Raw genomic sequence first — 27,115 nt, forward strand, 5'->3', positions numbered from 1 at the left:
TATTTTAAGGTCAGGCAGTAGAAGAATGAGGTAATGGAAGTAAATTTCTTGAGATGTCTAGCTATCATTTCCTTATGCTTTCTTACACTTAGGAAAGTCAGGCAGCCACTAGAAGAGCCAGAAGAGCCTACAAGGTTAACAGACAGTAATAGCGGATAGTACAAGTAAAGAATAGAAACCATGCACTGTATTTTGCTGCTTTAGATGTTGATTTCATAGTTAATTAAGAAGCAGACTTAAATATGCTATAATTTTGTGCTTTTAGTTCTATCTTTTTCCACTGTGGTGTTCTTCCATTTTTTCTTATCCTTAAGATCAAGCATACTAAAACCTTATCTCACTGCTTTAGTCATCACCATCATTCACTTTTACATAAGCTTAGGGGAACACAATTTGATTCCATTATGCAGGACTGATAGAGTCTTAGTCCTGAGAACTAAGTGAGTATTGTTCTACTGACTTTGACTCAAAATTTCAGGTTCTTATGCTCAGTGATTTTGCACGAGCCCTACTGACACACAGAAAGACGTCTCTCATTTAAATTCATTCTGTGGTTAAATTTCCTTACACCAAAGAAGCACTTAATACACTCATTTAAATTCACTCTGTAGGACAGGAAATGTCTTTCATAATAGGTGTAATTTTAATGTTACAGAAAGGATTTGTCTTTTTCTTTGTAACCAATCAAATTTCTTTTTCCTTCTCAATCAACATCTCCTATCCACCTACACAGCTGTCACATTAAACTCCACCTTGGGAATTCAAATTAAAAAACTGAAAAGACATTTCTATTTTTACTTGGCTGCATGTGTTTTATCAGCACCAAAGTTAACTAAGTTTAATAGTAATAATGAAAAAAATTATCAGGTTAATAGTAACAGCTAATTCCTATAATAATGGTTTAGATTTACCTCCTGTATAACAAATAGTTTATTTAATAACTGAAACTCTTTTCATAGTGAAAATATTTACTGTAACTTTTAAGCTTACTTTGTATAATAAAGATTCACTGTTACTGCAAAAGAAAAAAAAAAAGACACATTACATTCAAATCAGTTTTGTTTCTCCAGGGAATGACATGAAAACTTGATGAAGATGGACATTCGTTAGAAGTAATGATGAGTGTTTACCAAAGGAAGAAATGAAATAATTGAAGAAATCTTTCAACTTCAGCACAGCCTATATAACCTTACTATCCTTTATCTTTCTCACTGTATTTTGAAACCCAGAGCCATATTTACAGCTGAACACCGCATGCCTCCAATGGCTGCTTGGTTTACAACAGTCAATGTAGTCTATCTGAATTCAGCTATAGTTAATTATAACACTAATACTCACAGGGCAGTTTACTTCACATTGTTCCTCTTAGAAAATGACAGCTCTTAATTTCACAGTTATCTCTCTTCTACCTCTATGTCTTCTTAATAACTCTATCCTCCCTAGCTCTAGCAGCAGTAGTACAATACCCTTGACTTTAGTTCCTGTTCCTTATTTCTCCAACAGTGTTGAACTACCCTACATTTTTTTCCTTCATTTCTTTTCTTTTTTTTTTTTTTAATACCTGATCATTTCTGCTGACTTCTATCATCTATGACCCCATTTCTGTCAGGAAAGGGTTGCACTAATAGACACCAGCAGCTTGGAACATCTTTTGCATGAGGAAAGGGTAGAATTTTTCGACTTGGAAAGAGAAATCTACATTGCAAAATCTACATAGCCCCAAATAGAAGGAAAAAGGGAAAGAAAAAAAAGAAACAAAAAAAAACCCCAAAACAAAACCAAAAGAAAGGATTATTTCCCTATTATGCTGTTTCCCATGACTTTATGTTTATGCAATAAATCACACAACAGTTATTGTGCAAATCATAGGTTAAAAAACATCCTAAAAGAGTCATTGCTGTATACTACATGAAGTTAACACTGAAAAGTCATTGTTAAAGAATGTTGTGCCATAATTAAAAAAGAAATAAGAATGTATTCATCAGTGGCTAGGAGCTATAATATTCTGTGTGTTAGATCTGGCTCAAAAATCCCCAAATCACTGATTAGGGTTGGATGTTTTGTTTTGCACAATCCTTCTCAATCTTCTTAACAGTCATTGCTGCATTTATACTTATGGAAGTAAACTGTGATGATAACTTGAGAAGATGCTAAAATTCATTGTTAAATCATAAGGTGTTTAGATACATGCTCTTCTTATGTGGAATTAGGTATCTAGCCAACAAATAGATTGTCTTATCAGGATTACTTATATGAACAAAGCTATTCATCTGTGTAAATTATGCAGTCCTAGGGTCCTCAGAGAAACCAAAACTCTTCAGAAGCAAAACCCCTGGCATTACAGGCTGCACAATGTCTAGCATATTGATAGCCCCACATAAGTTACTGTTTTCACATCCATTTAACAAAAAAAGATTTTTGTTCTGTTTAAATAAAATCTATGCCATGATCTTCTTTTAAATAATTTTTGTTTGTGCTGTCTGCCCTATTTATTCTACAGCAGTTACATGTCCATTTCCATAACAACCATTTCTACTTCACAGGAAAGTCTCAATATTGCTATAATTCTACCCAACCTTCCAAATTATGTGTGTAAATTACGCAGTTGCTTGAAGCAGTGATCACCAGGCTGATGTGAGGATAAATACCATTATATATTACATAAAAATTCCTTCTCAATTGCAAATGATAACAAGGTCCTGTTGCTCCTGGGAAGGAAATCAAAGTTGGTCAATTTCAAAGAAAACTGAAAGAAGATATTTAAAAGACCAGCATATTTTAATGGATGATTAAATGCAGCCTCAAATTAAATTTGTACTTAACTATTACTCAGTTTTACCTCTTCTCTGGAAATAAATATTAAATTATTCTCTCTGTGAAAAAAAAAAAAAAAAAAATTACCTGCCAATCTATGGCTAGAAATGAGTTGTAAAGTAGTATGAATAAAAGCAAACCTTGCTTTCTGTTTTCTTCCTAGGCAATAAAAAAGCAAAACATAACGGATCTCATTATTCTACCTCATAGAATGTTGTGTTCTTTTTTTGAATGAAAACATTACTGAAGACTCCGCTAATTCTACAAGGCTGGCAAAAAACCCAAAGGGAAGCCAAAACCTTGTGACAGACAAGACTGTTATACACAACAGCACAAGCCATGAATTGCAGCTTGGGAGCTTCAGACCAGATGTTTAGGAACAACTTCTGTAACTGCCCAGAGAGGTTATGCAATCCCAATCCTTGGAGCTTTTAAAAACACAGGCTAGACATGGAAGAACAGATGCAGTCTGATGATAATCCTGCTTTAAGAGGAAGATTAGAGTATGTGATCTTCAGAGGTTCTTTCAAGAAACATTGATATGGTTTCCATGATTACTTCTTGAAGTTAACTCTCCAAGACAAGAGAAAGGGGACCAAAATAGCAACAAAACTGAGTAACAGTCATGTTGTCAGCGTATCATAAACCCCTCAAAGTTTCAGAGTAGTAATAGCCTGAAAGTCACTAAAGTGTAGAATATAACAAGCACCATCATATCCCACAATGTTCTTTAACTGTTCTTTGCTACATGCACACCCACAAGGACTTTTACTAGTTCAGGCCCAGTTTTAGATGCCAGCTCCATGTATTTGCTCTGTATATGACATAACAGCCTGCTCCTGAGTGCCTTCTGAGTGACTGAGCTGGCATCGGGGTGTGTGCAGCAAAGTTTAGCAACTCTGGATCACCTTGAGCATGGGCAACTAGTACTTTGTACTGCATTCCTACTAATGGGAAAATTGCATTGGAATGCCAAGCCAACTCTGTGGATTTCGATATATTACAGCTTAAATAGATGAAATCTCTGCCTTGGCAGGATGGAGCTAAACTGTTCTGGACTAAAATGTTCCTGGAACAAGTATAAAGGCAGTGATGTCATGCTGTGCTGGGGTTTGACTGGCCTCGACTCTGCACTCGGCAAGCCCGGTGTCTCCATCCTCTGGACCACACAACCATTCCACCTCAAACAATGAAAGAAATCAAGAGGAAAGTTAAACCAGGGAAGAAGGGAGGGGTGGGGGGAAGGCGTTTTAAGATTTAGTTTTTATTTCTTATTATCCTACTCAGATTTTGATGGGTAATAAATTAAACTAATTTCCCCAAGTCGAATCTGGTTTGCCTGTGGTGGTAATTGGTGAATGATCTCTCCCTGACCTTATCTCAACCCACGAGCTTTTTGTTGTATTTTCTCTCCCCTGTCCTGCTGAGGAGGGGACTGATAGAGCAGCTTTGGTTGGCACCTTGCGTGCAGCCAAGGTCAACCCACCTGTTTTTAAAAGCCTACTCAAATTTTTATCACTATTCTGTAGCCTGGAAAGCAGCAAGATCTATGTTGAAATATGGTGATTTTTTTTTTTCCTTCAATTTCTTAAAGGAACCTTCACCTATGGTCTAAGATACTGTGGACATGGTAATATGGCCCCCATCTGTCACCTCTAAGGAGCCTCAGAATGAATCAGAACCTGCTTTGGGAATTTGGAAATGAAAGAATGCCTCCTTGTTCTGAGGAGCTTGCTTACTGTAAGGTTTTAATGTCTTTTAGAAACTGTTAAGTGTGACCCATTTCAGCTAGTCTGATTTGTTGTTAAATGCAGTATCAGTATTTCAGCTGTTAGAAAACATATCAGAAATAAAGTATAAAAATAACAATACTTTTTAAAGAATTGTTTTACTGATGTAACATTTTATGTGCTGTATTATTACAGTGATTTCCATAGTGTTACTACTAAGACATAGTAACCATCCGTTAGGACTAAAACTACTTGTTTAAAATATTATAAACTTTTTGGACATACACCTAGTATGTAATCAGGAACATCATATAGATTTTACTGAATTTAATTTTGCTTTATAATATAATGGAAACTGAATATCTGACACCTTCACAAGTCTTTACCCATGTCCTAATTATGTAGCTACAACTCTAGAAAAACATCAGATCTTTATATGGAAATCATCTAGCAGACTGGTTAGAAACACTATCTAAAAGGAAGCATAGAAATGCAATGGAAATTTATATTTTCTCATCACAAGTATTAAAAATTCACTTTCTAGAGAAACATAATATTGCATTTCAACATTTAGCAAGAAGTGACAAACTTGTCCTTACTACTACAAAATAAAAAGAAGCAACCAAATGAAGCATGTACATTCCCAGCATAGTAATGTCTTGGTTTAAAATTCAATGCAACTTTTAAACCTTAAAGGATAAATTGAATATACTACTGTTTAACTATCTGGCATGCTTTTTTCCTAATGCCCACATTTTCTATCAACGTTCCCTGAATAAACAAATGATGAAAAAACAACAAAGCAGCTGATAATTACTGCCAACACTGAAAGGATAAAGAAATATTAATTCTTTCATGCATAACTGTTAAAATCTGTCAAGATTTCATGTCACTTATGAAATTTGTGTGTAACCAAAAACTCAGCTCAGCAGTACTGAGCCATGAAATGAAACCTCAGAGAATTCTTTTTGCAAGTGGCAATGAGCAACCTCACTGAAAGGATTCTTTCAGCCAGCTGCTTTAATATAGTTAGCCAACTTCCCAGTTTAAAGACAGTCTCTGCCAATGAAAAGAAACCACTTTCATGCCTGAGTCAGACAACCAAAATATGTAATGAACAAAGGATTTATTTATTTTTAATCTTTTTTTGGGGGGTTACCTTTCCCATTCTTAAACAGCCCACAGGATTTGTTTGTTTTAGATAACAGATTTGTTTAAATTGTGGCAGTTCAGAAAAAAAGCAAAAAAATTGAAAAATAAATTGCAGCTATAGAAAAGAAAGCATAAAGATGATACTAATAAGATGCATACTATTATACAAGAAACTTTTAATCTGAAAGGTAATAGTTGTCTCTGTGTACTTTTATAAAAAAAACTAGCAAATAAATTAATAATCTCTGAGTTCTGACTTGGCAGTTTTCAGGTAAAGCTATTTATCATTAATTCTCTCCTCCCAAGAAAAGGAAATTTAGAAATAACAAAAAAAGAAAAATGCTTTCAAAACGTTAACACATACAATATGCTTTTGATACAACATTAATTAGGGTATAATATAAAATCTGGAGAATGGACAGAATCACAGAATGCTTGAGATTGGAAGGGACTTCTTGAGACCATGTAATCCAACCCTTTGATTGAGCAACCTGCTAGAACAGGTTGCCCAGAACCATATCCAGTTGGGTTTTGAATATCTCCACAGGTGGAGACTCTACAGCCATTCTGGGCAACCTGTTCCAGAGTTTGACCACCCTCACAATAAGAAGTGTCCTTTTGTCTTCAGATTGAATGTCCTGTTTTTCAATTTGGGCCCATTTATACTGTTAGAGAGCACTACTAAGAAAGTTTGTCTCCTGCTTCTTCATTTCCTCTCATCAGGTATCTATACACATTGATAAGGCCCCCCTGAAAGCTTCTCCAGGTTAAACAGCTCCAGCCCTCTCAGACTTTCCTCACAGGAGAGATGCTCCAGTCCCTCAGTCATCTATGTGGTCCTTTGCCGGACTTGCTCAAGTAAGTCTGCATCTCTCCTGTACTGGGAGATGCAGAACTGGACACAGTATTCCAGTTCAATTGTGAATATTGCATTTACTTTGCAAAATATGATCATAACTTTGAAATCAAATCAGTAATGCCTACTTGTGGAGCAAATAAGGTTTCGCAGGTAGCAATATTGATGCCAGGCAAATCAATGAAATGAAGCAAAAAGATTTAATGACCGTGTTCTCTTTGGACAGTAAATGCCAAAGATGCAGTTAGACAGGGAAGCCAGAAGGGCAGGATTTAAGCCAACATAATTTCAGGGGGAGAACAAAGAGCAGCTACGATCATCAAACTCTGAGATCTAGCAATTACTTCAAATTGGGAAATGTTATTTTCTTCCTCTCATTCTCCTTAGAAGAAGGTATTTATGATGGAATGACTGTATTTTAATAGAGGTTAATGGTGACTAGAGTTTTCACTCAATGAACAAAGTTGATGAGAAGCAGGGTTTAAAGAAACCAAGATAGCATATGAATTTTTTCTTACAAATTATTACGATAGATTTAAAAAATAATTGAACTCACTCTGACTCAGTAAGAATGAAAGAGTAAAAGTCAGTCCTATAGTCTTACTGTGAAGAGACAATGTCAGGACAAATGGGATTGAGTCATTTGTCCCAAGAAGTAGTAGTAAACTGTTTAGATTAGGTGGGAAAAATAAAACCAAACCAAAGACCACTGGAGGACAAATCATCTTCATGCATGATTAGGCAACAGCAATACGCTTTCCTTGTCAGTTAAAACAAATAAAATAATTTTTAACATTATTTTTTTAACTTCTATAACAAAGACTGAAAAGAGAAGCAAATTTGTTTCTGCGACTAAAAAGATAACACTGAAAGGAAAAAACATTAAGATTAGTAACCAGACATGAGTAACAAAGGAGATAAGGTACATATTAGTGAAAAGCAATACCAGCTTTACTTGGCAGTGAACAGCAAAAATATTTAATATTTATTTAAATATATGGTAAGTAAGCCAAAATACAATACCTGCTCAAAAGTTCAATTGTATTCACTGTCAGAGCAATTTTATTCAACAGCACACTGTGCCTCAGCTTGCTTTTTTTTCTGTACAACACCAGTTTGAAGGATACTCAGCAGAAGAATAATATGTGATTCTGCAACAAACTGAGCCTGACTGCTTCCATGTATGTAACTCTGTAAAACAAAAATGAAAACCAAACTCCTTTAAAACAAAGAAATCAATTGAAAATGGTACAATTGAATATGTAAAAATGAAAATAAACCCCGCTTTGCAGAAAAACAGACAGCAACAGCAACAAGTTAACAGCATAGTTTATGCATGTATGTTTAGTAAAAAGGAGTGCTAAAACTACCATATTTAGGCAAAGCACATACACACAATGAATGTAAAGTTTCATACATAAGTGCATTACGCTGGGCTCTTTTTCACACTGCTGCTAGCGTGGAATAAAGAACACACATCTATTTGCTGGAGAGATACAATTTTTGAGAAGGGAGGCGATGAAATCAAGGACATGCCTCAGCAAGATTTTTCACAAAAGTGAAAAACAAACCTTCCTTTTAAAAAATCATTTCACTTTAGTCTTACACAGATTGAGTGAAGTTTTTCATACAAAATAGATTCCATCTTTCTCCAAGAAGGTACAATTGTGTCCATAAAAAAATCCTAATTCATAACATTTCTTGTTCATATAGAATTGTAGTAAATTCAATAACAGATGTTATATACTAAACGCAAACCTAACAGTCTGCTCTGTTTTTCCCCAAAATAATTGTTAATGGGCTCATTCTGTACATTTACTATTAAGAACATATATTATTCAGAAGTTGTTAGTGTGTATTATTAAGTAGCTACAACAGCAAAAAAGGAGATAAATTTTGGACTGCAAACATACACAAAATAAGGGAGAGTATCTTCTACTACATCAATTACAAACATCAAGTATAGCTTGTCATACTATTCAATATGAAATTAAATATATCCATGTTCTCAAACTATTATTTGTATGTATTCTTCTTAGGAATAGACAATTTTTTTACCCCAATTAAATAGAAAGAAAAGTGCTCACTCCTATTAAGATAATGAAAAAGGAGACTTTTTGCCCTCCTTATGGATTCAGAGGATTGTTAGTTTGTTTTTTAAATCATATTATTTGCTTTAATTCACTTTACTCTGATTAATTCTGTCTGAATACCATCCTTGTAAAGATTCAGAACAATTCAGATTTTAAATATTCCAATGCTTCAGCATACAAAAGAATGCCTTCAACCACATTGGTTAAATTCTGGCTGATGCACTGTCAAAACATGCAGTTAATAAGACATCATAACATTTTTTACTCAGTAGATGGTTATCTATTGTTTTCAAAGTTCAGTTATATTATGTTCATTCAAATAACCAATTCAAAGCCAAGCCAGGCAAAAACTTCATGTATCCAGAGATTCTATTCCTCAAAGATGACATCTTTTTTTCTTTAACAAGATAAAAACCACTGATCTCATAAGACTATCTCATTGCAGTATGGTATGACAATAAGTCGATGTGTATTTTTTGAATTTTTGCAGGGCTTTTTATAAATCTCACTAAGGGTATATATATATATATATACACACACACAGAGAGAGACAATTATATATAAAACAAAGGAAATAGGAATATTTTACATTAACAAAAATTAATGACAAAGTTAAAATGCTTAATAGCTTGTGTACTCTGACTCAGTTGTGACCACAGTCCTGCAAATAGTGACCCTCTGTCATTATTTCTCAAGCAGCTGAAGATAAATACGCACAAACATATGTAGGCATACATACACTCTTGCAGGATCTGGATTCAAGTATGCCTAACAAATAATAAACAACTATTGCTTCTTACAATCATAGCACCAAGTTTATAGTCTAAAGCTTGAAATTATTTCAATATATACTGTATATATTAATACAATGTGAACTGAAATAAAAGCTGAGACTTTAAGCAGAAAAGTCTAACGCGATCTAGTAGAATGATTTAGTTATTAAATACCTATATGCATTTATACATAATCACTGCTACTCTTCCTCTACACAGATGCTAAATAGTATAAAAATGCACACTGGGTACTAAAGAAATACACTCCATGTTGAAAAGACAACATTACTATCACATTATTAATAAAACTGGTTGTCATATGATTCCTAAAACTATAAATGCCTTCTGTATTTGAAAAACATTTAGATGAGAGATATCATTTTTATTGATATGCTTTATATTTTGTTAAAGTAAATTATTTTTCTCTTTCTCTTTCTCTCTCTATTATACACTTTAATTCACTGTAACACCACTGAAGGAACAGAACCCAAGGTATGTACATAAACACATACACATGCAGAGACTATACAGATCAATCATTCCTTTCCTCAAATTAGTTTACTGACTTTAAATAGGCTATCTTTCATCCTAATAGGGAGGAACAGTCTCACCTTCAAAAAGAGTAACTTTTATGCTACTGCTTCTGATGACATAAATCTGTTCCACACTGGGGAAGGACCACATTTTAGGTACCAGTCTTCACCACCCAGCATAGCAACTTTATTTAAAAATACTACTTAAGTTTGTGTGTCTTCTGGTTTCACTTGTGAATGTCAAATAAATACAAAGAATCTTCTTAATGGAACAAGACAGTTTCATAACTATCTAGCTGTCAAGCCCATACATTAATGATGCTTTTAAAATGCCAGCAAATATGCTCTCAACAGCGAAAACTTCAAGCATGATATTTCATCAGTTATTCACACTTGAAAAACTGATTGAAAAATTTGCTTTCAATCTGAGGATCATCAAAGTTTGCAGCAGGTAAACCCAGTTTGCAATGTTGTACGTGTAGACTACTTACAATGCAAAGGTGAAACACCACAAAGACTAAAGGCTGTAAAGACTAATTAGATCATTAATTTTTTAAAAATCATATTTTGCTTAAAAAAGCTTAAGTCTCGTCAACCTGAGAAGGCACATTTTTATGTTACAGCAGTAATATGGTGATTTGATCTAAAGTAATAGCAGGGTTGGTATCACAATGATGTAACAAGGATACAGCCATTAGAAAGATTCTCAATCAGAAATCTTTGAATGCCTGTTCACTGAATTCCCAAAATCATTAGGTTTATTGCATGATGTAAAATATGCATGTTTGTCTCAGGATTTTTTCATTTGAGCCTTTTCCAGGAGCTGTTTGAGAAGCTTTCACAGTATGAAACGCACCACCAGACCAGTCTCTCAAAAGGTCAAGTCCTTATGAAAACAAAACCATGAAAACAGAGATATTCTAATTATCACTATTAACTAGTGGACAGATAAGGGTCCTAGATACCACCTGACACTCATTATAAAGAAAAAAACATGGACTAGATACAGTTCATTTGCAAACACTGAAACTTGAACAAACAAAAACCAAACTGAAACCTGAAACAAACAAAACCTGCCCAGAAGACCTGAATCAGAGAATGTAATTTGAAAACTAGTTGATGAATATGAATTACTGGCTAAACATCTCATAGGGATTAATGTTGTAACTATATTTCTTTAAACTTGAGTCGCTAAAGGCATAGCCTTGCTTGCAAGGAAGTGGATCTTCTTTCATTTAGCTCTGGAAACATTATGTGTGTATCAAGAAGCTAGTAAGAGACAAATGTTACCTGCTGCTCTGTCCCCAGAGAGGGAACAGGAATGGGTAAAAGTAAAGTGAGTAGCCACCTTAAACACAAAACTCAAGCTTCATCGTTATTTGAGAGGGCAAGAGATCTTGAGCTAACTTAGAGAGAGAATGTGCTAGTTGAAAGCCAGTTAGTTAAAATGTTAAATAAGGCAGAAGTTTACTGTCCAGTATTGACTAAAAAACAAAACAAAAACAAACAAAAAAACCCAAAAAAACCCGACCAACAGAAAAACCAACAACAAACAAAAACCCCAAGCGACTCAACTCATTTTAACTGTTAACTTTGTTCTATTATAAATGTCCTCTGTTAGATTATTCCCTAAAGTTACCCAGTGATAAAGCTAACTGCATGTGATCAACAGGTTCCTTAAATGGCTTCCCCAAGACACTGTTCTCCAAATGCTCAAAACAATGGTACATCTCCTCTACAGCTGTGGGTCAGTCAGAGTGATGGTACTTTAGAAGTAAAGACACTGAAAGACTGTTCCAGTGCCAAAGGATAACCAAAATAATTTGCATTTGACAATATAATGTGAATCACCTGTACTTATGACAGTAGCTCACCCCATTTCTAATGATGAATGCATCTTAACCACTTCACAAAGGAATTACAGGATGTGATTTTTCCACAATGAACTGTCAGACCTATGCTCTAAAAAACAGACAAAAATTAGAGTAGAAGTTTTCAGAAGACAGAAGACCAGTACTTAATGTAAAAATGATGGAAAATAGCTTTTCTTGAGGGGACAACGGTGAGAACTGTGTGGCATTTGTCCTTGTGTCTTTCCCTACAGGCACATGACAACAGTGTGAAGCCACTTGAAGCACAGATTATATTTGTATGGATACATATTTATGCAAATGTACCTACACACCCCAGTTCTGTACACTGCAATGGCCACTGATTCATTAAATTTTGAAATTCATGGCCATCTTTGACTCAGACTTACCTTAAATGGAATACATTTAAAGACAGGGGGGTTTAAAGTATTTAGACAAATTAGCTATTCAACAGTTTTCAACCAGTTTCCTCCACACATTTTTGTGGTTCCACAGCAATTTTTAATTGGATTAAGTTCTTGAAATTATATCCATATTACCAAAAGAATGGATCTGGTCACGTGAGGTTTCTCAATTTTCATACTTCTTTCCTTATATAAGAAGATTGCTGAACGACCTACATGCCAGGCACATATTCTCACAAAATTTTATTTGAAGTGACAAACTATTAAGACATGAGAAGTAAGATTTCTGGTTTTGCTATCTCTTCTGGTTTTTTTACACTGAATCTATTTAATATTTGGAAGCTCTGTGAAGTCTATCTGGCTGCAAGCGCTCTAGGCAAATACTTCAAATAAATTAATGAATAAACTCAGTATTTCTCTTTCATTTTACAGACATCAGGAGGGAGGACCATGTAAGATGCAAAGCTAAAGTCTGTCAGAAGCGATGCAGCCACAGTTTGAGCAGAACAGCTGTACAGCCACACAAATATCACAGCCACGTAACAGATGCAACAGCAAGTGCCACACTGGTAGGACTAATGGGGGAACCAAAGCGCGAGTGACTGACTTTGAACAGTGGGTTCTTTTCCAGCTTTTAACATTCTCCTATCTCAGGTCTGATTCCACAGAAGGAATTTGAATTGCTAACAGAAATAAACATTTCCCCAAATCAGGCCATTTTCTTTGGCAGTGACAAATGATTGTTCAATGCACGTACACTTCTACAAAGCTGTGTTAAATATTTATCTACTATTCCTAAACTCATTACATATGTACTGTTATTGAGCTGCAGATGGTACATATATATAATCCCTCACTAAGACAGTCAATGATAACAACAATGCAATATACTTTTAAATTTCCCTAAATACAGCATATGCTTGTGATTTCCCTTCAAGAGTGATAGTTGGAACATTTTGGTAAAATAATTGAGTGAAATCTGTGCTCGCTCCTTCCTTTCTGTTAATGCAATGTAAATAAACCAGAAACAAAGTAAGTGGGAATAAGGCCTCTGTGAGTTGTACGTTAATCCTGAAGGCAATGCAATTAACTTGTGGAGTACCTAACATCAAAACTGAAACATGGTTTCAGGTGCTCCAGTAATCTTTCCTAAAATAAACATAACATTTTTCTATGAGTATGTACATAAAAGATTCTAGAGTGGAGTGAACTGATCAAACTAATACCATAACATACAAAGCTACTTCATGAAGTACTATAATTTTGGGTATCTGAGAAAGTAACTTGCCCTGAGTTTACAAGACATGATGCACATCTAATACAAAAGTTTCTTGGAAACCAATCAAAACCAGACAATTTTGATAATAATTATCCTTCTTAATAATAAGTTGAATTTGGATTGCGTGTAGAAAATAACCTCTAGATGGAGACTGTCTCCTGGAGGAGACAACAGGCCAAATTAATGCTAATATATGTGGAAAGAGATGAAGCAACAAACCAGTTAGTGGTGTCCAAAGAGAGAGAGTTATGAGTTACAAATTCCACACCAACAGGACAGCTGCTATTAATTTGTTTTCCTTTCTACATTAACATTCAGGGTGAAATACATCAGAGAGAGGAACATTACAGAAGGCCATGGATTACTTAATTATGATTAAGCCTTCAACATGGCCTATTTCAATTAAAGTCCATCGATTTTGCCAAAAACATACATTAGCTATAAGAAGTTGTTCTTTTCTCATAATTTAGAGGGGGGAATAAAGAACCCCACAACATTCTTTATCTCATCAGAGGTTTATGTTTTCCAAGTCCAGGAGTAGCATGGCTTTCAGCAGTATTTAAATGATTGAAAGGCAAAAGTTCTAAAACATTCTCTCACAATTTATATACCTTAACATTATAAGTGGGAATGCAGAAATGTGTTAAATGTTATGGAAAACAAATCGTTCATTCAGCAAAGCAAGCACTTCGAGACCAAACATCAAGATACATTAAATTCATGTTTTATTGTGTGTTTTCATGATCATAACCAGATTTCTCCAGATAGGTGTTCTTCCACATTGACTATGTAACATTTCAAAAGTGGCACCCTGCCCAGCAAGATTAAGAATAAAATCTTACGCAGCTGAAAAACCCTAGCTTTCTGACTCTTTTACTGCAGCTACCCATTTAAATATTGTTTTCTAAAACTGGCAAAGTTTCACATAGCTTCACTTGAAGCATGCCGTCCGAATATGCTTGTTTTATTACTACATAGCAGTATCTGCTCAGTTCATATGGGCAGAACAGCATTTTAACTTGCTTAAGAACCCAATAGGGGATTTCATATGAAGTTATTAGCCTAGGCAGGTCTGTGAAAATCTGAAAATAGAAACATAATGTAATTCCCTGTTTTTTTCCATCACAGAAGACAGCACTATTTGCTGACACTAGTACATGAACATGACCTATTTCCTCTGTAGCAGCCAGCCCTCTGAAAGCCCTTATCACGACTACTGATGTAAAAAACCATGAGACGATGCTCTTTTGGGCCTAAGTTGTTCACTCACATGTGTGAGAATAGCTACCAACACAGAACATGTATTAGCGTTTGATCACCATTTGCCAAAATAATTTTCAGCCTTTTTTTTGGACAGAGGGATGTAATGTGGGTATGAGTTCATTTTAAGGAACATAACGCTGAAACGAAGTACATAAATATATGAAGTAATGTCTCAAAAACTAAAGAAATACAGAAAAGTCTTGCCTCCAGTTCATTTACTAAACAGCTCAGAAACCTCTGACTGTTCTAATCACATATTAATGTCCAAGAGTTCAGATAATATCCAAGTGTTTAATAGGGCAATCACTTTTATTGCAGATACCCAGTTATAAAATGGCATATCTGCAAATGATGCTTAACTGCTTCAAAGTATAATGTAGTATTAAACCAAAAATAAATCTAAACTCACTTACTTCTAACAGAAATCCTGAATTAATGAATTTGTTTCTAGCAAAACGAAGACCACATATGACTATAGCAGGAAATGCGCAGCCAGAATTTGAAGCAGTAGTTTTTTCATGGATTTTCATTTTTTTAAACAACGAAACAGGAACATTTTAGTTTAACACTAACCCACTTGAACCACTTTCTTTTAGAGAGTTAGTAGCTCTATGAGCATCTCCAACTCAAATATAAGCCAACAGAATGCCACTCTTGAAAATTTCATTTATTATATTCCTAGCTAATAGTCTGTCTAAGCAATGTCTCCACATGAAATTCAATCCAGCTCAGTTACAGGCCACAAGACAAGGACTAAGAAAACAGCCAAGCTGCACACACCAACACCACCAAATGGCGAGGAATAAACAGAATTACTAAAGGTGGTAACTACACACTTCTAGTGGTTTTGTTCAGCTTACACTCAAGTGCTTCACCTAAAAGTAGTAGGATAATCTAGAAAACCAACATGGGACCTCACAAATAAACCTCCATGTATTTATACCCGTTTCAGCATCCCTGGTATAGCAATGCAGGTGTTCAGACTTCCGCTTGATGACCATAAAACATATCAGCCACATTTGATGGGAGAGTTTAATAGCTACAGATAAATTTTTACCCTGTTAAATATATTTTTGATGTTTTATTTTAAAAAAAACCATATATAATACAGTTACACACAACGATTTCATACAGCCTCCTTAATTCACTCATATATTAATTCAATGAATATGAGTTACATTTTCCATGCCTGAGTTCATTGCTGTGTTCACCATTGCCCCAAACCAAAACAGATTCCAAAGACAGCAACGAGTTTTCACAGGACTGGCTGGTTGAAACAGGCTGTGCTGGCTGCCTTCCACAAAGTCCATCTGGCACCAAGCACAGAATATGATCTGGGTTCCCAGCCCTACAGCAAAGTGGAGAAACGCTGCCTACTTTTGCAGGCTAGCTGGCTGGAAAGGGTAGTTGGTATAATTTAAGATAGTATACAAATCCTAGTTTATGCTGCTGTTTGGGCTGTCTAGGCAGCTTTTATAGCTATGCTGCATTATTTAGGGTGTCTAGAAGTGCTATCAAAGGAATTAGTAGAAATGATCTTACAAATTCAGAAACTGTGAATGCTCTGCTCAGCTATATAGAGGCTTTGACACAACTCGCTGAACAAGAATTTATTCTGACGGACTTCTCCCCCATTTAGCAATTAATAAATAATAAGACAAAAGATACAGCAATCCTTTGATGAGTCATTTCTTTGTGAGTTTCAGAAAAAAACCCAGAACTTAACCTCTCATTAGGAATAAAACATTGCTACTCTTACAGCACTGAATTCCCAACTTACCTTAATAGATTGGCATGCAACAAATTACTTCCCTCTGAGTGGGCATTACAACACACAGTACCCACGTGAGAGACTTTAACAGAGATGATGGCAAGATTTCCAGGATCTCTGAAAGAGCATTCTGGTAGTTTTGGGAAGTTTACGTGACATAGCTTAGCTAGCTGCCTAAGGAAAGGAAATTTTTGCAACTGTGATGCTATGTTTTAACAATGTGATTACTTTTTCATCAGCTTAAGAAAGATGGCCAAAAAAAATCTCAAGAGATAACTGACATTCCTACACATTTCATTACAACTGGACAACTAAGCCAGTGATTCTAATGAAAGAAGAGCTGCAATTAAAGTTCAACTGTTAATAGTTGTTTTGGAGTACAGACTGCTTGCTTAAAACCTGGAAGCCAAACTATAATACTTCTTCTAATTAGGAAACAAAAGAGATTTTGAGATGTTTATCATGAACAGCATTCCCCTAAAATTACAAGCATGCTGTTAATAAGAACTATTCTCTGAACTCAAAAATATTCATGTAATTTTTGCCCTCATTCCCATGGGAAATATGGCACAGTATGCAATATATCTCCTTGGTCATTTAGCTTCTGCATTCTTTTTTTTCCTTAAAAAAAATAGTCAAAGGTAAAATATGCATCTAGATGTTACCATATACCTATAATTACTTTTGATATAGGGATTAGGTGGCACTGATGACACAATTCCAGACAATCATATAAGACTGGTAAGACCATGGTTAAATAACTACACTTTTCCCATTGGCAAGTTCTAGAGTGGGAACTCTTCTTCCCCACCCCACCTCCTGAACCCTTTTATCCAACACAGTGCAGAAGCATGATGATTTTCACACCGTTAGTGTGCTGAGAAAGATGGGTCATGGTGTACACAGGACAGCTAGTGTATAGTAGCCCATAAGTTTTCCTTATAAATTATAGAGGTGGAAGAGCTGAAATAGCCATTCAGCTGAGCTCATTTGGTTGCTGCTAGTTAAATTATGGTTTAGAATCTAAGACTAGTGAAGTTGCACATGATTCTAGTTATCCAGAAAATATCTATAGCTTTAAGTTTCTCTTTTCCTGGGTCTGTAGTAATATTGTCTTTGGACAAAGAAATTAAAGCCATTTTTTCCATATAGCTTTTACCTTTGGGTAATATTTATGAACTCAAAGATGCTTTTAATTTCTTAGCTATGACCTGTGATATTTTCTCTGTCAAAATTTCACAGTGTTCTTTGAATTGGCTTCCAAGTGAGGCAAAAAAAGGTAGTTTGACCTGAATGTTGAAGTGCTGGAAGCAGAAGTGAAGAAAGAGAGGCTTCACTATGAAACTGACTCCAAAATAAACTTTGCTGAATTCAAACAGCTGAAAAATGCCAGAAAAGTCTGCTTTATAGCAGAAGCAAGGGGAGGTGTAAATCCCAATTACCTCAAAGCCACAATCCAGTTAACAACAATAGAGGAATGCGAGAATAATCACATGATGTCTGATGTAGATACCTACCCCAAGCAAATTGGATACTGCCCTTAATTCTGCTACACAGAGTTCAGAGATATGTATTATTTGAGCTACAGGTTTCACAATGACCACAGACTGCAAGTTCCATAGTAAAGTCAAGTCGGTTTTTTGGATTTGCAGTAGCAGACAAACTGGTCAAGTATAGAGGAAATATTTGTGTATTTGGAATGCTGCTTTTAAAATGCTATTTAACTAGGAAGGTGAGATACTAGGCAGGCATGATCAGGCATGCAAAATTGAGTATGAAAAATTAGTCAATATGATATGCCAGAGAGGAAAACCATGCTAGTCTTTCTTGACAAAGTAATTTTTAGCACCATCTAAAGCATAGCATGTACATTATTTTATCAAGCTTAACACATATTTTTAAATAAAGGTATCTGAGTGAACACTGTATAAACCAACAGATTAATGAATTTAAAAGTTATTTTCTTGAGTACAGCTGTGGATCTCTGATGTCTTTACAAATTACAGCTTTTGTAAACTCTGGATTATTCTTGGAAAGTATATTGGCAGCTAATTGTCAAAACTGGACCACAAGAGAATGAAGCTAGAGCTACCATTAAGGGACAAGAGTCATTTGTAGTAACATATTTTATTTCAGCTATTTATATTTCAGGATATTTTTTATAAAAACTAAAAGAAAATTATACTTGTTTGAAATACATAACTGTTTCAACTCTTTCAAAAAAATCTTGTCAACAAAATTTTATAACCAATTTTTTTCCTACATAGCATATTGCACATACAGTCACATATACACATGTCCTGACATTTTATATCCTTTATATCCTTTGGGATTTTGTCACGATGTGACAGTGAGCCAGAATAACACCTTAAAAACTGAATAGTCTTTATTAAAAGCAGTATTATGTACCAAACTATGCAAGTATATAAAGTATATAAAGTATCAACCTCTCAGTCAGAGAGAAGTATATTTTCATTGCAGCAAGAGTTTTATTATTCTGTTCAGACTCAGGTGTAATGCCATCTGATGCTGTTCTAATAAGATATCATTTCAATGATCTAAAGCTTTAAATACTGATATTTTAAGTTCATTATTTACTATCATTCCACAGCAGTACATATTAACATTACTTTTGGGATAAAGAGAACATCTCATCAATTTTTTAGGAAAACAGAATTCAGGCTGGCACACATTACTTAAGGGAAACTTATGTACACTCCTACTTTAATTCTTCTTTTTCCAAAACCTTTTCTTTGTATTTAATATCTCTTCTCCTCATTCCTCTGCAAACTAATATAGTAACTTTCTTTATGAATGAAAAATCAAATCTACTCCAGAATTTTCTCAATGGAAAAGAGGTATATGCTTGTTATCTTCTTCCCAGTACAATCACTCTCATTTGGTCTTTGTTTCTGCTAATTAACAATTAAGATTACAAAGAAGCAATCTTTTGGAGAAAGGGACTAAGGAAAAGGACAGTCCTAACATGATTGAACAAAAAATTCAAAACAGAACTGAATGCATAGAAAAAAAGCATCAAAACTAAATTCTTAGTAAGTTTTCCTGTACTGTTTTTAATCTTCATATCAATATTCTAGAATAAGCCTATATGACACAGGAACTAAGCAAAATGAAGCCTTTAGCAGGACAAACTGAGAACAAAGGAATCATACCATGTTTAGAATATATAATTTGAAAGCAGGCACACTTGACAAATAGGAATTTATTTCACAATAAGAAATGCTTTGAATCCATGATTTATGAAGGCAGCTATGGGAGTCACTTATTTAAATTCATTGTTTAATGCACTGGCAGATGCTTCCTAATTATTAGAATATAAGAGTGAGAACACTTTTTCAAAGGATGTGCTATGCCATTAAACATCTTGTACTTCAGCAACTATCAAATTTGTGATGATGTATTTTCTAAAGTTCTGTTTAGGATGGCAGGCATTAACTTAATATACCATAAAAGACAGTGGCTAAAAATTTTATGTTATGACACAAAACCTCAGACCTATTTGCTGTGCTATCATTAGCAAGTGTTCCAACCTGCAGTGAATGCAGATCAAATGCTGCTGTTTGCAAGACCAGTTGCATTTCAAGTTCCTTCCGTCAGCTGCCTCCAAAAAACCCCACCCAAATAGCGAAGAAGCAAAAAGTTCCAGGATTGCAAGAAACAACACAAGTCTTATAAACATTCAGAATAATCATTATATTCAGGCTTATATAGAAATATTTAAAATGCTAGCTTTAATAAAGAAGTCATAAAAATAAATACCTAGAAGATAAAGCAATAGAACATAGGATGCCCATGTATTTGGGACAGGGAAACCTGGGCATTATCTGAGGCCAAATGAAAAATTCTCTTAAAATGTAGTAAATGCTTGTTCATGTGAGACTTTGACACTGTATGCAAGGAAGTTAAAAGGATATTACAAGTACAGAATTGTGAAACTGCAGTATGTTTTCAGGTCAGAAAGGAGTACATAAGCTTAGAAATATTCTATAAATACCAGAAGTTAAAGCTGTTCTAAGCCCAATTAATGTGCCCAAATTCATAAAATAACAAAGTTGTACTTCCAAGACACATTCAGTGTTTTGAAATACAAACAAACAATAAACAGGCCACTGTGTACAAATAAGCTTTTAGGTCAAAGGCAAAGGCCATATAATGAATTTCATTAACAAAGTGTACTGAAACACAATGTAGATATTTGAAAAAGCAGATAAAATACCTCATGATAAATTATTCTCCTTTCTCTGTGGTAAGTAACAGAGAAGAAAAAAACCTTTCATTTAGTAGGTCACAGCTTTGCAGAAATGAGGGCAGTTTGCAAATAAGTACTATTAAATTGGGCAAAGTTGTTGAAAGCAAAAACTGTAGATGGTTCACTTTTTAGAATAGTGTTTTATTTTAACTAGAAAAAGATACAATACTGATGTCAACAACAAATTTTATATAATAGTATTCATATGTTCCATGTGAGAGCACTATGATGCCTGAAAGAGGTAGATGAGAACATACTAAGAAGAAAATGGAAAGAGAAATGTCAACATCCCATCAAAGAAAGTCACTGCGAATAGGCAGAAAAGACAGGACAAGGCTGAACAAACACAAGAAAAATGCAGAAGTTAAATTGCTCATAAGAATTTCTGAAAAGCTGATATACCATGAAGAAGACAGCAACAAAGTAAGTAAATCAGTGAGATGTTTAAGATTTTGAGGGCTCTTACAGGTTAAACTGCAAATTACCACTTGCGAGGGGTGGAGCAGACACAGACAGACATGGGTTAGAATGGAAATCACACTGTAGGAAACCACTCAAAGAAGAATCACACACAGTATTGATTAAGCAGGTGAAAGACTACCATAGTGAAACAGAAACATAAATGAAATATAAATTAGAGCACATACAAAACTGTTCTCCCAATTAAAGGAAGAACAAAAAAGTTCCAGGTTCGAAAAAATATTTCTATGGATGTCCTCAGGCTGAATAGCCGTGAAAAGATACTTTCAGTTTGTGCAGCATAGATATCGAGAAAACTGACATGACTCCCAAGACCAGCAGGCAGTGAAATTAATTTACAAAGCATGGAATATTACTTTGGTGCTTTGCATTTAGTGCTTTATGTTGAACGTGGTTCTGAAAAAGAATTTATGAAACAATAAAACCAGAAATTTTAATTGAACAGTAAGACTAAGAAAATCGGAGGGGGCCAAAGATGTAGCAAGCCTCAGGGGCATAACAAAAACAACCCAAAAACATTGTACAAGAATCAAAAAACTCTTTGTGCTTCACTAAGGCCATTTAATTTAGTGAACACTTAGCAATGGTCAACAAGAGATTTCTACATTTCAATATATTATATTGAACCATGCCATAACATTAAATAGTCTGCTGCAAAGTTGCCAACAAAAGTTACAGATATAAAAACAGCTGACTGATCCACTGTCTAGGAAGGCGCAAAACAAAGTTAGTATCATTATCTTACCTGCAAAATGCTGTAACATAGGTGGAAAAGGAAAGCCTGGGAGGCTTTAAGAGACAACAATTTTATCAACAGTTGTAAGTATGCATAAAGTGTATGGGTTACTTCATCACATGAGGAACTGCAAGAATAGGTCAATAGCTTTTGTGCACAAGGAAGAAAAAAATTATATCTTCAGACAAAAATAACCACACACACACACAAAAAAAAAAAAAAAAAAAAAGGTAAGAATTGAAGATTCTAAATGAAGGAGAAAAACTGAACAAGTTAAGGACTGTATGTCACCTAGTAAATTAACATAAAACAATTTAATTAGATTAAAATTATTTTAAAAAATAAAATAAATTATTAAATTAAAATTAATGCACAAGAACAGCCTGACAAACTGATCAAAGATCTGGAAGCACTGTCAGACAGATCCGTGTTCAAGCAGATTTTTAAATATGTTCTAGTGCCATTGTGTCATTTTTTAGGTGGCTTAAATACTTCCAAGCTTAGCATTCAGATACCTAAATGCATCACAGTACCAGATAACTGAATGCTTTGAGAGCAAAAAATTGTTTGCTTACTCACTGAGTTCCTTAATTTTATTCCTACTATACATAAATTTGGACATTGCACGTAAATACATAGCATTTCAGAAATATTTTTCATTGATAGTTTTATCACAACAGAATTTTGAGACAGCATGCCAAATCTGATTAAGATTTAAGGTTTTGTAACACATAGTATTTTCATAATTCAGAGTACTTGCAGCCCACTGAAACCAAGCAAAAACTTCCAGTTTTGCCTTTTAGATGTGTGCTGGAGTGAAACTTATTCACTAGCTGAGGCTGAATCAGGGTCTGACAGGCAGAACACTGCCTTAACCTGCTGTATTTCTCTGAATTTAATTAATTCACTAATTTACTGCAGACTGAGACAAGCAAGTTCTACTATGGTCTTTCTTGTCTTCTTGAAATAAATTACAACACAACTCCAAACAGCAATTCCAAGAAACCTCAGCGTTTTTTTCAGTTTTCAGAACTCATCCATACAGGCAAGTTAATCTCTAACTTAAAAACATAAACATGCAATCTGAAGACTTGTTTGTCCACACATCCCACCACTTTAGTACAAAGCGTTGTTCCTAGTGTTGGAGGAGCAGCTGTCGGCTTCATAATGAACTTTGCCCCTTTTCACATCTCTGGAATGTCAAGATTCCCTTCAGTTCTTATAGACTAATTAGGCAATCATGTTAATACAACAGATGATTTCTCAAAGTATCTTTTCTTTTTAAAAAATAGAAAAAAGAAAATAGTTGTCACCACACACCTATTTGTCTAGTTTACACACAGTATGAAGCTCTAGTTAAAAAATCTCACAATGACTTTGACCTAAGCATACATCCAGTCCCACGGTATTCATAGAAGAGCACAGTGGTTTCTCCTCTGCACCTGAAATAATTTGGGTGAAATGCTGATTCAAAAGAAGTCAATAAAAATTTTGCTATTGATTTCAACAGAGCCAATATTTCATTCTTTTGGTTTTCTGGTGATAGTATTTCAGAACATCAATATTTATGAAGATATATAGTCTACAGCAAGAACATAATTGCTTAGAACAAACTATAAAGTAAAACCATTTACTCTATATCAAAGAATTTCAATCTAATGCATTTACTTCTACATAACATTTAGCTGCAAAAGAGTCAACTGGCTGCCATAAGAAAGAAAGCAAGCTTTCAATACAAAAGGAAGGCTTCTACAAATAACCTCAGGTATGAGATTCAGCAGGTAAACTGTCATGCATGTTTTTGGAGGTTAAAAATGCCTCTCCCCCAAGTTTCTTGTAAACTGACCTGGAGAGTGAATTATTTAGTGAACCAAAATACGGCTAACACTAAAGGCTTGAACAAGAAAAATCTAGGGAACATTTCATGACATCCTCAGAGCAATGCTCCATATTCAGACCAGTATCCCATATTTAGTATTTGAAGTTTCTCTGAGGTGAGCTCTTTTCTCTGCCACTTACCAGAAAGATTTTGTATTTTCTTTTTTCATCACAAGGCAACTACTCTTTGCTTACTCCAAATGGCAACTGTGGTCAAAATTTATTAAATTGATTACTGCTGATGAAAAAGTCTTTGTCTTTAATTAGGAATTGTTTAACTTGGACAGAGAGCTCAGGGAGCTCACAGACAACTTTAATGAGTAGGTGGTGTTGGTCCTGAGCCCCCTGAACAAGCAAGATATGAGCAGGAACATCCAGACAATAAATATGGTGTGCAGCTGTGTCATGACAGTAACTCTACCACGCTCAGGCGTCTTTCCAATGTCCCTGGCATGTGTGAACCTTACGAGTCATGAGATAGTGCATACCTGCACCTAGCCTGAACTTAAAAGTTTACATACGCTATGTAAACTACTTTTGTTTTTAGCCGAGTATAAAAGCAGGCAAGCTCTGGGACTGGGCCAAAAGCCTCACCTATGGGTGGATGCACCACACAGGAATTTTCCCAATTACAGAGAAACCCCTGGTGCTGTCTGCAATGGTGTTTTCCAGCCACAGTGTGGGTTTGGCTGATGTTAAGGTGGTAATTGGTGATGTATCTTTTTCTTAGCCTCTGCAACACTTTGTAGTAATGATCTGATGCTTTTCTATTGCTCTTTTATCATATTGCACATAACTGCTACTGCTTCCTTTTATCATATTGCATTCTATTTTCCTTTATTGTATTGTAATATAATAAACTGCATTTATTATTGTATTTGATTTGCAATTAATTTTTGCTTGGTATCCAGTCAATCAGCAAAACAACAACTAACAGATGAAGCACTGACTTTTACTGCACTCTATCTCAACAAGGAACTGTGATGGCTAGAAGCTACTGTATGTATTGTATGTATGTGCTCAATCTTCTCAAAGATTATGAAGTGGATTTGATCACATATCAAGACAAGAACAGACACAGTCCTTTAAGTACTACCTCTACTATCTCTCAACTTCTGTTACTAGGAGGTAAATTTCTCCAAATTCAATCTAAGCATCCTTAACATGTCCTAAAACTCCTTCAAGTAATAGGGAATGCAGCATCTGCCTTGAGAAAATAACTTACTCCAAAATTTAAGTTATTTTCAACACTAGGAAGCACATTTTTATCTCTGCCTAAGCAGTTTAAGAGCCCTCTAGTGAACATCTTTCCTTTTTTACAAGTATCTGTCTCCAGTGATCCATATTCCCTCAAAATCTAATCTGAACAGCTGGCATGCATTGCAACTGTGTGTGTTAGCAGGACTACGTACTGCTCCCTGCCAGTCCACATCTCATTTTCCCTTTCTTTTTAAATCTGCATAACTCCAAAGGATGTGAATTGGTATATACACCATGTGAATGATGAAGGTATTCCAGTGTGAGACAAAGGCAGCTCTAGTATGACCGCACAAAAGACTCTTCAATCTTACAATAAAACACTAAGAAACCACTAGTTATTTTTTAACAACCAACTACTGAAAATCTTCATTCTTGTGACAATACTTGTACCATTTTCACATCTCTTGAAGTACAAACACTTGAACCATTTGCTGTCAGATTTTATTCCATTATTTTATTAAATGCTGTAGACAAAGGAATAACTTGGCACTTAATAGTCTTCACATACTCCAAGATAGATACTGTTAATGACATTACAGTTTAGACTGAGGTTATGATCTAGAATGGTCCCTTTAAGTCTCTACCCTAGATACTGCCTCCCAAGAGATACTACCAGGTTTTAGGCAGACTACCTTGAAACTATCATCTTGAAGGGGTTTTAATAGCTACAAATTTGTACAGTAGCTTTTTGAAAGCTGTAAACTTTTAATACATGCAATAACCTGCAGCAAAGAGTTCCACACTGTCTAACATGTAGAAACATCTGAAAATGCCACCTTCAAATCTGAGTAAACTGAAAATTATTCCCTCCACACTTTACTCAATGTCAGTCATTATTTAATGCACCTCACTCAAATCAGCCTATCATCCCTTCTAAAGAGGCACTTCCATACATTAGCTCACCCTGTCTCATCACCAGAGCTTTTCCCAGACTGTATTTAAGCTGTGCATAAAACACAGAATGTACAGCATTGAAAGTGTTTTTCTCTTCTAATGAAAGAGCAAACTTTAGAATTGTCCACAGAGTATTTAGAAGTTGTTTTGATTATGCTACACCCTAACCAAAAGATCTTAGTCCCCAACAGAAATAGCCTGCTAAGAGCCAATCATTTTACAGACACTTTATAGGGAAAATGTATGATCTCCTTTTTCATTCACAAAACTTCACAGCTATTTTCAACAGAGCAATACAATGGCAGATAACACTCTTGCACAGTTCTTCTGCACAGAACTCCACCTATACTTCTTTGCAGCCGGCCCTTCTTTTTATTCTTCCAAATAACTTAAGGCCAACAGCAAACTTTCAAGCTCTTGGAAAGGGATGGACAGTAAATAGCAAAGGTTGTAACATAAATCCTTATGAGACAGCACTGATTGCCTTTCACCTTGAAAAGTACTAATTGACACCTATCAGTTCCTTATTCATTCATGAGAACTCAGACCTCATTCTGTAAGTTCTTCAAACCTATTTGATGACAAAACTTCCATCAGTTCAATTCAACTGTTAGCAGTAGCCCTCTCATTCCTGTTGATGCTTTCAAGGAACTTGAGTAGATACATGAGGCATGCTGCTCTCTCTAATGTGTCACAATTATTCATGTATCTATTCTGCTCAGTTCACACAGTTATATCCAGATCAGGGATTCCAGAAGCATGTTTTTGCCTGCTTATTACACACCTCCCACACTGTGCTCTCACTTTGTGTACATCTATGAAGCTCCCTACAACCCAGTAAATGCACACACAAGTAAAAACATCCCACACACCCATGTTTGAATCCCTACTTATTGCATATGCATTGCATATACTATTAGTCTACTAGCTAGACACGGGCTATGTCCAGTATCTGAGCAAGAGGCTGCTTTGTCAAGCCCAAGCAGTGTCATATTGCCACTTCAAGCAGTGGGAAAGCTAGTTGTTACTGCTGCTCTGTTCTCCCTCCAAGGTCCTTC

At 35.1% G+C, this 27,115-nt stretch overlaps 1 protein-coding gene across 2 annotated transcripts in view; it reads right to left on the bottom strand.

Moving 5' to 3' along the window:
• Nucleotides 1–27,115, bottom strand: part of TUSC3 (tumor suppressor candidate 3) — a 137,934-nt gene that overhangs the window by 18,444 nt on the left and 92,375 nt on the right. For both annotated transcript variants that reach the window (XM_037382404.1, XM_037382405.1), the window contains exon 7: nt 7,680–7,743. In XM_037382404.1, coding sequence (XP_037238301.1) covers nt 7,680–7,743 — 64 coding nt within the window. The remainder of the gene's footprint in view (nt 1–7,679; nt 7,744–27,115) is intronic.

This window comes from Falco rusticolus, chromosome 1 (genome assembly GCF_015220075.1).
Source record: "Falco rusticolus isolate bFalRus1 chromosome 1, bFalRus1.pri, whole genome shotgun sequence".
NCBI classification, from domain to species: domain Eukaryota; kingdom Metazoa; phylum Chordata; class Aves; order Falconiformes; family Falconidae; genus Falco; species Falco rusticolus.